The sequence below is a fragment of the Magnolia sinica genome, chromosome 1 (assembly GCF_029962835.1).
Source record: "Magnolia sinica isolate HGM2019 chromosome 1, MsV1, whole genome shotgun sequence".
Taxonomy (NCBI): domain Eukaryota; kingdom Viridiplantae; phylum Streptophyta; class Magnoliopsida; order Magnoliales; family Magnoliaceae; genus Magnolia; species Magnolia sinica.
This window is the reverse complement of record NC_080573.1, coordinates 2,495,834-2,507,556: the sequence shown is the minus strand read 5'-3', so window position 1 is coordinate 2,507,556 and position 11,723 is coordinate 2,495,834. Positions and strand designations below refer to the sequence as shown.

The 11,723-nt window shown below is 39.5% G+C and overlaps 1 protein-coding gene and 1 long non-coding RNA gene across 3 annotated transcripts; both read right to left on the bottom strand.

The window, feature by feature from the left end:
• Positions 1 to 5,409: 5,409 nt before the first annotated feature.
• LOC131236563 (uncharacterized) lies at positions 5,410 to 9,738 on the bottom strand. Of its 2 annotated transcripts, XR_009166791.1 has the most exons (3): positions 9,652 to 9,738; positions 8,833 to 9,006; positions 5,410 to 5,445 (listed from the first exon to the last, which is right to left on the bottom strand). It is a non-coding gene; the product is annotated as an uncharacterized LOC131236563 (long non-coding RNA). The 2 variants fall into 2 exon arrangements; XR_009166790.1 differs by lacking the exon at positions 5,410 to 5,445 and having other exon boundaries at positions 8,781 to 9,006.
• A 138-nt stretch (positions 9,739 to 9,876) lies between these two features.
• LOC131256759 (F-box/LRR-repeat protein 25-like) lies at positions 9,877 to 10,704 on the bottom strand. Its single transcript, XM_058257827.1, has one exon. The coding sequence runs from the start codon at positions 10,678 to 10,680 to the stop codon at positions 9,877 to 9,879; it is 804 nt and encodes a 267-aa protein (XP_058113810.1). The 5' UTR covers positions 10,681 to 10,704.
• Positions 10,705 to 11,723: the final 1,019 nt, after the last annotated feature.

The following is an 11,723-nucleotide window of genomic DNA, read 5'->3' as shown; positions in this document are numbered from 1 at the left end:
GATCGAATTCGTAAATGCAGGAATGACAAATATAGAGTGGATCGATTCTCCTTTTATCTACGTACCAGGCTTCATTGATGACTTGCCCAGCCAACTAGGGTCCTCAATGAAATTTTGAATGGGCCGGCCCGAAGGCCCGGACCGAATGATTTCAAAATCCGTACAGAGACCTACCCCAGGTCCAGCCCGTAGACAGACCTAGGGCACCTATCTTCTACTTTTTAATTCGGCACCGTCCATTCGGGGGGATTCGCAACTCTTATACTGTGTCAAACGTAAATGACCCGTTTGATTTTTGAATGCTGGTGTAAATGGGTAATTATTCCCGTTTCACCCGTTTGGAAATCACGGTGATGGATGTGATATATCTGTTCCGTACATCTGTTTTAACATAACATTTTGAGATATGAGCTAAAAAATGAGGTAAATTCAACACTTGAGTGGCCCATACCAAAAGAAGCAGTGACCCTGAAAAGTTTTTAACGATAAGCGTTTGATTCATTTTTTTCTGTGGCGTGGTCCACTTAAGCTTTTACTATTCCTTATTTTTTGGCTCGTACCATAAATTCATATGGCATAATGGATGAACGGCGTGGATAAGCAACATACATCATAGTAGGACGCACAAACATTTTACAAACTTTTTGATTTCTGCGTCCAAAAAGTAAGCTATCAAAAAGATTGCTTGAGGAAATAATTTTTTAGCAGATTTCCGCGTCAAAAAAGTAAGCGGTCAAAAAGAATGCGTGAGGAAATAATTATTTAGCATTAATACTGTGTTTACCATTGACTTGCAAATGGGATTAAAAAAACATAATTATTATATATGGCAAAGATTTTTCCTGTCACCGTTGGATAAGCTTAATTTCATGCTATATTCAACCATCATTTGAAATCATTGAGAATAACACGTATGTGTTGTATCCAAACCGTTCATCTATTTTGTAAACTCGTTTTATGCAATAAGCCTAAAAATGAGGCGGATCCAAAACTTATGTGGCCCCAAAGAAGTTTTCAATGGTGGGTATTCAATCCCCACTGCTTTTTATGGTGCGGTCCACTTGAGCTTTAGATCTACTTGATTTTTTGGCCCATGCTCTAAATTGATCTCGAAAAATGGGTGGACAGTGTGGATATAGCACTCACATCATGGTGAGACCTACACAACTTGCTAACATTGAGTGGAATTGGCATGGGACCCAATGCAATTCCATCTAACCAAACGCCGGAAAGCTTAACCCCTGGTAGCGTGGTGTGTGTGTGTGTGTGTATATATATATATATATATATATATATATATATATATATTAATGGACTTTAAGTGATCCTTCCGTGATTTTCCATATGCCTGGCATTGCAATGGGTTATAAGCATAAAAAAAGAAAGAATTTAGAAGCAAATTTGTCATTTTGGAACATTAAGGGCACAATTCCATCATTTGGTCTTGGTTAAGGGGTAAGAGGCGGTTGTTTCTCCTTATTTCCAAACTTACGTGTTATATTTTAAATGTTACAAAACAAATACCCTTTTTTCTAGATTTTTATGTTGCTTGGAAGGTATTTAATAAAATACCTGAAAAAAATTTGTTGTTGTTTTACAAACAGTTAGATTTTGAAGGTGCAGTCTAAATGTTTGCGGAAATGCCACACAGGCAAACTTGGCTCGAACTCGGCTTGAATTGGCCCGAGCTGCTGACTGAACCGAGCCGAGCTAGCTAGTCAAGCTCGAGGACCAAGCTGAGCCAAGTTTGAACTGAGGTCAGCTAGTGGCCGAGTTGACTCAAGCTGAGGCAAGCTCGACTCGGTTCGGCTCAATGTACACCCTTATGTTTGAGGGACGAGAGATCCAGGTAAATTTTAAAAAAGAGAAATACATATATCCAAATACTCCAACTGAACAACTTTTGACCCCAAAGTATCTAAATAGGCAAATACATCCATCTCAACCGTAGAAGATTGAGAATTACGACCACTCGCAAATTGTTTAATATGTTCAAACACCAGACAAAAAAGAAAATAATTACAATCAACCTTGAGGAGCAACTCCATGGCCACCTTTCCACCACAAGGACCATCATGGTGAGGCTCACAGACCTCAGTGATATCACTTCATAGGCACACATGCATGTACAATTAATGTGCCACACATGTGACAACATATTGCAAAATATAATCCATCCATTGGGCAAATTTGACCTTGTGCATGTTTTCTAAAAAGAAGATATGTTAGAAATTCATTCTATCCATCTGTTAAGTTTTTATACATCAGGTTAGGATATGAGCCAAAAAATGAAGCATATCCAAAACTTTAAGCAGGGCGCCCTGCATGACAGGAAATAGTGGGCGAGGAAATGTTACGTTGAAACCTTCTTGGGCTCCACCATGATGTTTTTATGCCATCCATACTGTTCATGAGATCATCCCTACTCGGATGAACTGAAAGCATAAAAATGTTAGTATAATTGTAAACTTCCGTGGCCCTACCAATGAGAACTTTCAATCCTTATTGATTCATGTAGCTGCAGCCCATTTGAATTTTGAATCTATCTCATTTTTTGTCTCATGTCTTAACATAGTCTTAAAAAACAGATGGACGGGGTGAATTTCTAACAAACATCACAGTGGGCCCACCTTGTTCTCAAGCGGATTGCCCGTTACCTAGGCATGCATATTCCAATGCCTGAAGCTATATGGGACTCACAAAGATGTTCATGACAAATCCACTCCATCCATCTATTGTTCAAGATCACAATAGATCAAGCTTCTAAAATTAAAACAGATCAAAAACTCATATAGGCTATACCATAGGAAACAATGGGGATTGAATGCCGAGGGGTGGTAGAAGTGTTGAATCGGGATGATATTTGTGCCTAGAGTTGATCTGAGTGGTAAAAGCCTTATGAATGGTTTGAATAGCATAAAAACATCATAGTCAACTCCAAGAAGGTTTTACTTGTGGATGTTTCTATTTCCATGTTTCGTTAGGATGTAACTTGATTGATTGCGATTACAATGGACCCTCGATATAGTGGTCATTTTATGTATTGGACTAAATGGAATGTTATTATGGTCTAAATCTGGAAAAGATGTAATGGTGTTCTTGATTATGTGCATTTTTATGTATAGGAGCTGTCACTCGTGGTTTCTGGTGGAGGGTTATCATGGTATGTATGGATGCTGTAGCACGTGCCCTTAATCGTGATATCATTTCACTAGCTCCCAAACCATCAACTATTGAAACGCGTAGGGAATTTGACTACTCACAGTGTCAGTGGCTAATCCGTGTCCCACTCGTATGATACAAACAAACGGTTAGAGAAGTTGACCATGATTTTACCATGTGCTATTATTGTAGACCTCTCCTTCTAGTGTCACTCATGGAGTTGGCGCCTGCTCAAAAAACGTTTCATGATTTCGAGATTACATTCCCAATGTAAACCCGAGGCTGGCGACCTCACCATGGAGCATGTATGACCTGCAACCTGCCGATGAAGGTCATCCCACCATGAAAGGATGCTCAAAATCAGGTTGATCCAACCATCATGTGGATTTGAAGGCAGGTGGATTGCCCGCGATTGCTGACGACCCCATGAACTTTTCAGCAGTGGGGCCCACCATGTGTTAGTGAGCAACCTATTGTTTCTCGATTTCACAATTCGGTCACGTGGTTGATACGGGTGTGCCAAAATTAAATGCGCAGTTCAATTCAAACCAAACGATTATGACCCAATGACCAAGATAGGTAGATGTGTCGGAATGGATTGTATGTGACCGATATCGAATAAGATTGGTTTAATTGTTGGGTTTGAATCGCCACATATCTCAAGAGGTTGGCCCTTGAGCTTGCTTGGCAGATTGATTCCTTGTAAGGAGCATTGTGCAAAATGAACTAAAAACAAAGCCATTGAAGAGCGTTGTGCATTGTTTTGTAGAAAAAACAACCTGTAGAAGATTGATGCAAGCAAAGCAAAATTACCAAAAAAAAAAGAAAAAAAAAGAAAAAAAAGCCATATCAAAATCTAAAAGTTAAAAGAGAAAAACAAGATAATTACAAACATTTACATGATTTGGCCTTTCAGCTACATCCACGGAACCACAATATAGAGATTTCTTCCACTAAAACAAGAGACCAAGGGCATCAAGCTTACCTCCTATTCTTTCAGTGTATAACGAATCTCTCACTAAAGAATTTCAGCAGATAAAAGAATGTCACTCTCCCCACATATATTCCCCCTCTATTGACAACACACCTGGAGAGAGAGCCCTAGCTTCCGGCCTACAAAAATAGGATTCACATGCACACAGAAAGGGGTGGAGAGGCATGTCATTTTAGGAAACCCTCACATGCTTTCAAGCGTATGAATCCCCACCACATCAACCTTCTGCAGTGTTAGAAGAAAACCAAAATAGACCCATATGAGGAGGCAATGCATCAACCCAGTCTTCAATAAAAAGACCTGTTGCCCTTGTTGCTGTTAGACAACAGGCCAAGCCCTCAAAATTAATGTTGAAGCTTCCATGTCCCATCGATAGATGATTCATGGGGCTGTAAGAGATTAATGGATTAAAAGGAATTACATACAGAAGAAGGTTGGCTGACTGTTGTTCTCATACACAAGGGCATGTTCGACAAGAATCAAGGCCTGATCTCTGGGCAGAGTTACATTGGAGCCCACCTGACGCATGGCTCAGCCAATGTAAAGCATTATTGGCATGCAGACTCAGCAAAATTATCCCTGCAATTTTGATACCATCTCCAATACAAATTCACATATAAAGGCAACAATAATATAATCAATTTGTTGAAGAGATGGTAATTCCAAATATCTCATCTTCATACTATGCTTAGGTAGAGCACGTGTACGGGATTTGGGACTTCATAATATGTTCCCCCAACAAACATGCTGCTCCCAAAAGATCAGAACCACCCACTGATTAGGTAAGCAATGCATGCAGCTTGAATGTAGACCATTGAAAATCATTTTTCTAACCAACAGTTTCTTTGCAAGTTGGGACCATGTGATAAATATCACACGCTGTGTTCGCGCTAAGGAATATTCACATGGGGGCCGTCCTATATCCTGCACACATTCTCCACATTTGTACATGTGGTGCATTTCGCTTGAAGATGAGGCATCCCAAATTAGCATATACATCATTGTGCAATTGTCCACCATGCAACTAGTGCAGGGGACAAAGGTTAGATATGACAATCATGGTTACAAAAGGAACCTTAATGGTTGGTAGTTTTAGTTACAGAAGGAACCTTAATGGTTAATAGTTTTGGAGTTCTCAAGACTAATATGAAGACAGATGAGCCCTAATAAGAGACATGGATTTCAGCTTTTGGGGATGCTCTTGGGAAAGACAGCAACCTCTCGGTAAGATTGAGCAGGAACTCCGGCTGGCCATGCTAATATCCATTTTTTCCATCACAGTTGAGTTGCTGAGCAAAAATTTCACAAAGTTAATTTCATTCTCAGGCTCATCAATCACAGATTTAACTTCAACATCAGTAGGATTGGGCTCGTAACCATTCACAGGAGTGGGATCGGAACTCAAGTCGAGAGAGAGAGAGAGAGAGAGAGAGAGAGAGAGAGAGAGAGAGAGAGAGCCACATCATAAGAACATAAAAATTCAATATTTTGAAGGCGAAATTTGGAGACAGAGAGAGACAGAGAGAGAGAGAGAGCCACATCATAAGAACATAAAAATTCAATATTTTGAAGGCCAAATTCCCACATGTTCGATCTGGTGAGCATTTTCGAATTTCAGTTCTTTTATTTTCTGTAAATCATGTTAAATTAGTGTCAAATTGTTACAAATCCATGATTTTTCACGTTTTGCATGAAAAATCATGAATTGGGAGCTTTAATTTCGAGATTTGGAGGAGATGGGCCAAGTTGTGAAAAATTGAAAAAAAAATCAAAATTTCCTAATTTCTTGCAAATCGTTTGCAATCTTTGTGTCCAAACATCAAATCAAACATGTATGTAACCTAATCTAGTGATTCTTCTTTTGCTTTTGAGTGTATTGCTTGTGTTTCCACACGTCTTCTTACATTTATAAATTATATGAATAGACATTGAATATACTTGCATCAATTCAGTTAGACAACGCATAGAGTAGGACCCCAATACAAAGAAAACCTATTATGTATACTTATTTTTTGTAATGTTTTAATTTATAAATGTGTATTGATGTCTTTTTTAACAATTACCAAAGTTTCATTGAAAAATTCAACCAATTTCCCAATGTTTCCCCATGTTTCCAACAATAGCAATACATTCCACGATACAATCGATATATCCCATGTGATAACTGATATGTATCCGTAACTCAAGAATGTGATACGTAATGTGATACCGATATTTCGAACACTGGGTCTAGGAACACTATAAGAGGTCCCGGATCCGATCAGGTTTGGGTACCCATTGTCTTTGGACCTTGGTTTCTAGTTTGGACTAGCTGCCTAGGTTGCTTGGAGGCATCTGCATATTCAGACAAAACCTGATGGATGAATTGGATCTCACGAACATGCGCCAGGATGACACATGCGTGGTGTACATGGGCTCGCTAACGTGGGTGTGGCCTACATAGACCTTAATCAACTACTACACTAATTAATATATATATACAGTATTTATCAAAATAATTAATTTATACATTAACATATAATGTTACTATTAAAATTAATCGGTAATGGCCTGCCTAGAATTTTAACCGGGTCCAAGTGGGTGGACCCAAACCTGCCAACATGACCCAACTTTGAAGGCCGATACATTGGACACAAACCCCGTGGCTGTTCTAAATGGGGTCCAAATATCGGACTCGAAGCCATTTAGATCAAGATGGGTTCCCTTGACAGCCTACCAAATTTCATGGGTCCCCACTATTTTGTGGTCAACTACTTGAGCATGACATTTCATGTGTGGGAGCTTCATGTGTGGCTGTTTGCTTGGTCTAAGTACACTAAGTGCATTGCACTTAGATGGACTTAAATACACTAGATGAGCCCATGATATAGTAGGGTATCTGAAATAGATCAATTAGTAAATTGTGTTTCGAGTATATACTTTTAATAATTCATAAATAAATAATAAAAAAGGAACATGTTGCAAACTTAGATGCATTTGGACACATCTAAATGCACTTGGATGAACTTAGACATACTGAGATCCATTTTCCACAAGTACAAAGCTTCATATTCAATCTGGGCCTCGTCACTTACAATGATGCCCAATCTAACATAAAGCTTTGTCCGTTTAAAGTTGACCTACAAAATGCATATAAGTGTGACTAAGTTCATCCAAATCACTTAGAGGCACTTAAATGCACTTAAATGAACTTAGACACAGTTAAGATGCATTTTATCAAGCTTGACATACAAAGCTTTGTATTGGATCCAAGCTATTTACATACATACATGTGCATGTGTGATGGAAATGATTCAAGTACCATGAAACTTCTTTCATTGAATCATTTGTGGGTCCCACTACAATATGTTGATGACATGCACTCTGGCGATCAGACGTGTCACCTTCCATTTGGACATGGGACCAAAAATCATACCAATCCATGAGTTAGGTGGGCTAGACGACAAGGAAATGGTAGTGGGGAACACCCACCCTTGATTTCATGGGGCGCCCACCATGTTGTGTATATCCTATGCAATCCATTCACCTTAAGCATGTGCCCTAGATGAAGGGATCCTGCAGCCACCAAGTCATTTTGACACTCTTGTGGGCCCCAAAGATCAATGGTGGGTGTCCCTTGAATTGGTTCATACCATGTGGCCCACCTCAATTTTGGATCGGACTGATTTTAGGGACCCTGACCTATTGAACTAGCACACATCTGATTGATGGGTCGGATGTCATCAACATATCATGGTGGGCCCCACACAACATTTTTGCCATAATTTCGGCGAAAAGGTCTGCATTGAAATAATTTCAACAATTTAATGAGGACATTCATACATAAGAGAGCCCATCTACACGCCATCCATGCCAACATGGCACACGTGTGAGACCCAATCCATCAAATGGATGGGTCCAACTATGTAGATGTCCTTATTAAGCCTGAACCCATGTTCAGAAGACCCATGGGGTTCCCAAAGCAGATTCAAGTCCAAGACTTCAAACTTGGTACCCAGAATTGAACCTGATAGGACCAAAACCTGACTCCTCAAGGCAATTCAGCCAGCTATGGGTACACCAAGACTCGACCTGAACCAGACCCATAAACAGCACCATTGACCACATGTAATTGTTTGGGTAATTATGTACCAGTGGGTTACCTACAAGTTTGTGTAGTCAGCTTCTCAAGCATGACCTTTCATGAGTGTAGCTGTGCTTAGCGATTTTCCTAGCAACTGCCCCTCCATGACCTTAATTTGCCTGCTCACCCATTGGGGTGTGCATACAATAACTAGGCTATAGGTCAACACTTGGTCAGACTGCGTTGGAAGTGAGTGGTGCCACTTGGGCCCCTACCATGGCCAGTTCCAAGAGCCCAAGTAAAAGAGTAGGCTTGGTGTCTAGTTGGTAGTTGACATAAAACTTTTGCCAATCTACTATTTTGAAGCCAACCTCAAATTGCCAGGAGAGAAATTATAATGACGGTAATGGAATTCAAAATAAAGGATGAGCCACCTCATAACTAGAAGGGACTGATTCTGCATTAGTTCAACTTCAAGGTGCAGTCCACCTTTTGCACCACTTAAATGTCCAACACATGACACATTGGGATAGGAGTCAGATTGCAAGTGAAGTTCACATGTAGTTAATAATTCCTCTGAATTAGATTATTGTTATTGTTTTGTAGTATGTACCTCCAATAGAGGTTTCTTGTCCAAATGTAGAATAAGAGTCTCAAGGGAACAACAACTCTTTAGCAAGTGGGCAATGCCCGGGAGCTCCCATTTACTCAATCCTGTCTTCAGATCCAAGTGTGTGGAATTCATGGATAAAGCATCAAGACCTTGTAACTCCCTTGAAGATAGAAGCTGCAGAAAAAAAAAAAAAAAGAGTAGAAGAAAAGAAAAATGACAACAACAAACAAAAAATACAAACCTTAATGCAAGGTCTACGTCTAGTTACACCCTGATCCATATCTCAACTGGTAGACTGAGTGAAGATACCTCGTTTCAACACTTTGAGGAGTTGGTATCGATCCCTAGTGGGGTGGCTAACAATGGAGCGTGTGTACTGACATGGGGGTATACTAACGTGCTAACCCAAAAAAAACAAAAAAAAGTTCTATGTCTAGTTGCCCACTTCCCATAAGGCATCATGCAGTTCACTCATTCGAAGTGTTTATAACCTGTTTAGTTTAATATACTTATGAACAATGAAACAACTGACTTTTAGAAAGAGATGAGACATCCTACACACCAGGACTTAACATAATCAGTACTGTCAGCAGGCTGCAGCTTGGGCCAACCAAAATCAGTATTTTGAAAGGTCTGGGCAGGACCAGTTCAAAATCCTTGCTCAACTCAACCCAGGCCAAGCCCATTGAGCAGTAATGTTCATCAATATAAGGAAAAAGGTATATGATGGTGGCAGCACTTAGTTTGGCATGAAACAAGAACCCATGCTCCAAAAGAACTCTCAGGGATCATAATAATAAAATGTCCAAAAACACATACCTGAATACACCAACTACATAATTTAAGGTCTTTAACATGTCGAAGATCTTCAAGAAGTCCCTTCAATGAATTGATGTTGCGTTCATAGTGGCAACCATTATAAAGTTCTTCCTCATAATCAATGCTGGCCTCGACGAGAGACTGTAAGTTCTTTATACGATACTCTCTAGGTGGCTTGTTCCCAATTAATTTCAAGGACAACAGATTTGGGGCATAAATCTCAATCTAAGTAGTCATATATCCCATATCATCCAAACCATTTCCAAAAGCAATGTAAAGGTCATCATAATCATGATCATCATAAAAATGATAAACGTCAGAGTCTATAACAGTTAAGCTATGAAGCTGCCGATTTTCAACAAAGATGTCGAGATTCTGTGCAGAGCTGCAGTCTTTGACAACAATGTCTTCCAAGAGTGGACAATTGGAAGTCAAATTTTTTATCTTGTTAGCAGACAATATAATCCGTGCGAGATGGAGAGTTTTGAGAGAGCTAAAACTCGTGGAAGCAGGTGGGTCGAGAGCAACATATGTCAATGATAGCGTCCTTAACAATCTACAGTTAAACATAAACGGAGTCAACTTACGTTCATCATAATCCTCAACCTCTACAAATGTATTACCTTCGCCAGCAAAGGCCAAATCAAGTTCCTCCACATTATGGTCAACTGCAAAATGGATCCATGGACTAACTTGCAGAGGATAGTGGTCTAGTTCTAGAGAATCGAAATGGACACGAAAATACCGAACCTTCGAGCCAGTATGAAGAGATATTGATTTATTGATAAAGGTGGTACTGTATTCGATAGTTCTCAAGATCCTCTCATGAGAGGGTCCGAAGTTGAAATCCATCGTAATGATGGATGTCCATACATATCTCCATCTTCTCGACAAGAAGCTTGTCCTAAGCACATCCTCCATGTGAAGGAAAGATAGGATGTGAAGAAGCAACGAATCAGGTAATTCACTGATCCAATCACAACCATGTTCTTCAAAATTCTTTTCTAGGATGTTGATGTTATTCTCCATTGACTCGCATCTACAGCTTTCCAATTCATCTAAATTTTCGTACCACCTTCAGGTAAATCGCTACATCTGTCGTTGGTCTCCGCCTCTGGCCAATACATTTCGTACCACCTTCTCTTCAACCTTCCCATACTGTTTGTTCTACGTCCTCTGCCATCAGTTTCAAGCTTTTCCTCTCCAACAGAAAATACCACCTGTTAAATTGGCTCAATGACAGATCAACAAGGTCCACACAATGAACTCAATGAGGTACAAGCCATGCTCCACCACTCAACGTTACTTCATCTAATGAGAAAACAGTTTGTGTCCAACTCTAACCATGCCTGTAAGTTCCTTGCAACAAAAATGCCAACGTAAATAGCAAAAAGTACACAACTGGATATGCATTAGTAAAGGCTGCTTTTGGATGTTTGATTAAATTGAATTGCAAGATTCGATTTCGACCGAAGAGTCAGTTACCAAAATGGGGTGAACTCCACACTCTTCATGATGGACTAACCCCCAAACTGCAAGTATTGTTGTTTTCAGTTGTGCAGAATTGCAATTAGGGGTCTTGTTCTCATTACAAACTGAAACGGCACCACCCCATGTTTGTCATTCCTTCGTTATGAATTGAACGAACTTCAATTCAGTACAACTAACCACCACATGCACCCTCATGCTTATAAAACAACGAATTTAAGATGAATGCGAGGAAGTAATATAAGTAGTGCTTTGAGAAGCAAACATGCACACTAATAGCTTATTAGTACGCCTAGAATTAAATGAAAAGGACAAACGTTTAGTTCTGTCATGCAACTACAGAAGCTAACAAGGATTCCATTTTCCAGTACTTATATATGCATTTTTTTCTTCTTCTTTGCCTATTCATGTAGATTCTCTTTGTGTACAAGTCCTTTTGGTTATTTATTGTATTGATCATATGACGAACCCAAGTAGTTAGGATAGGGCTTAGATGATGATGATGATGATGATGATGATGATTGTATCAATTCATATCAAAGAAATAGATGCCTTAACTAAGGCTGTTCAAACAGGCATAAAGT

Coding starts and splice junctions, on each gene's coding strand:
- LOC131256759 (XM_058257827.1), bottom strand. CDS start 10,680: ATGGAGAATAACATCAACATCCTAGAAAAGAATTTTGAAGAACATGGT.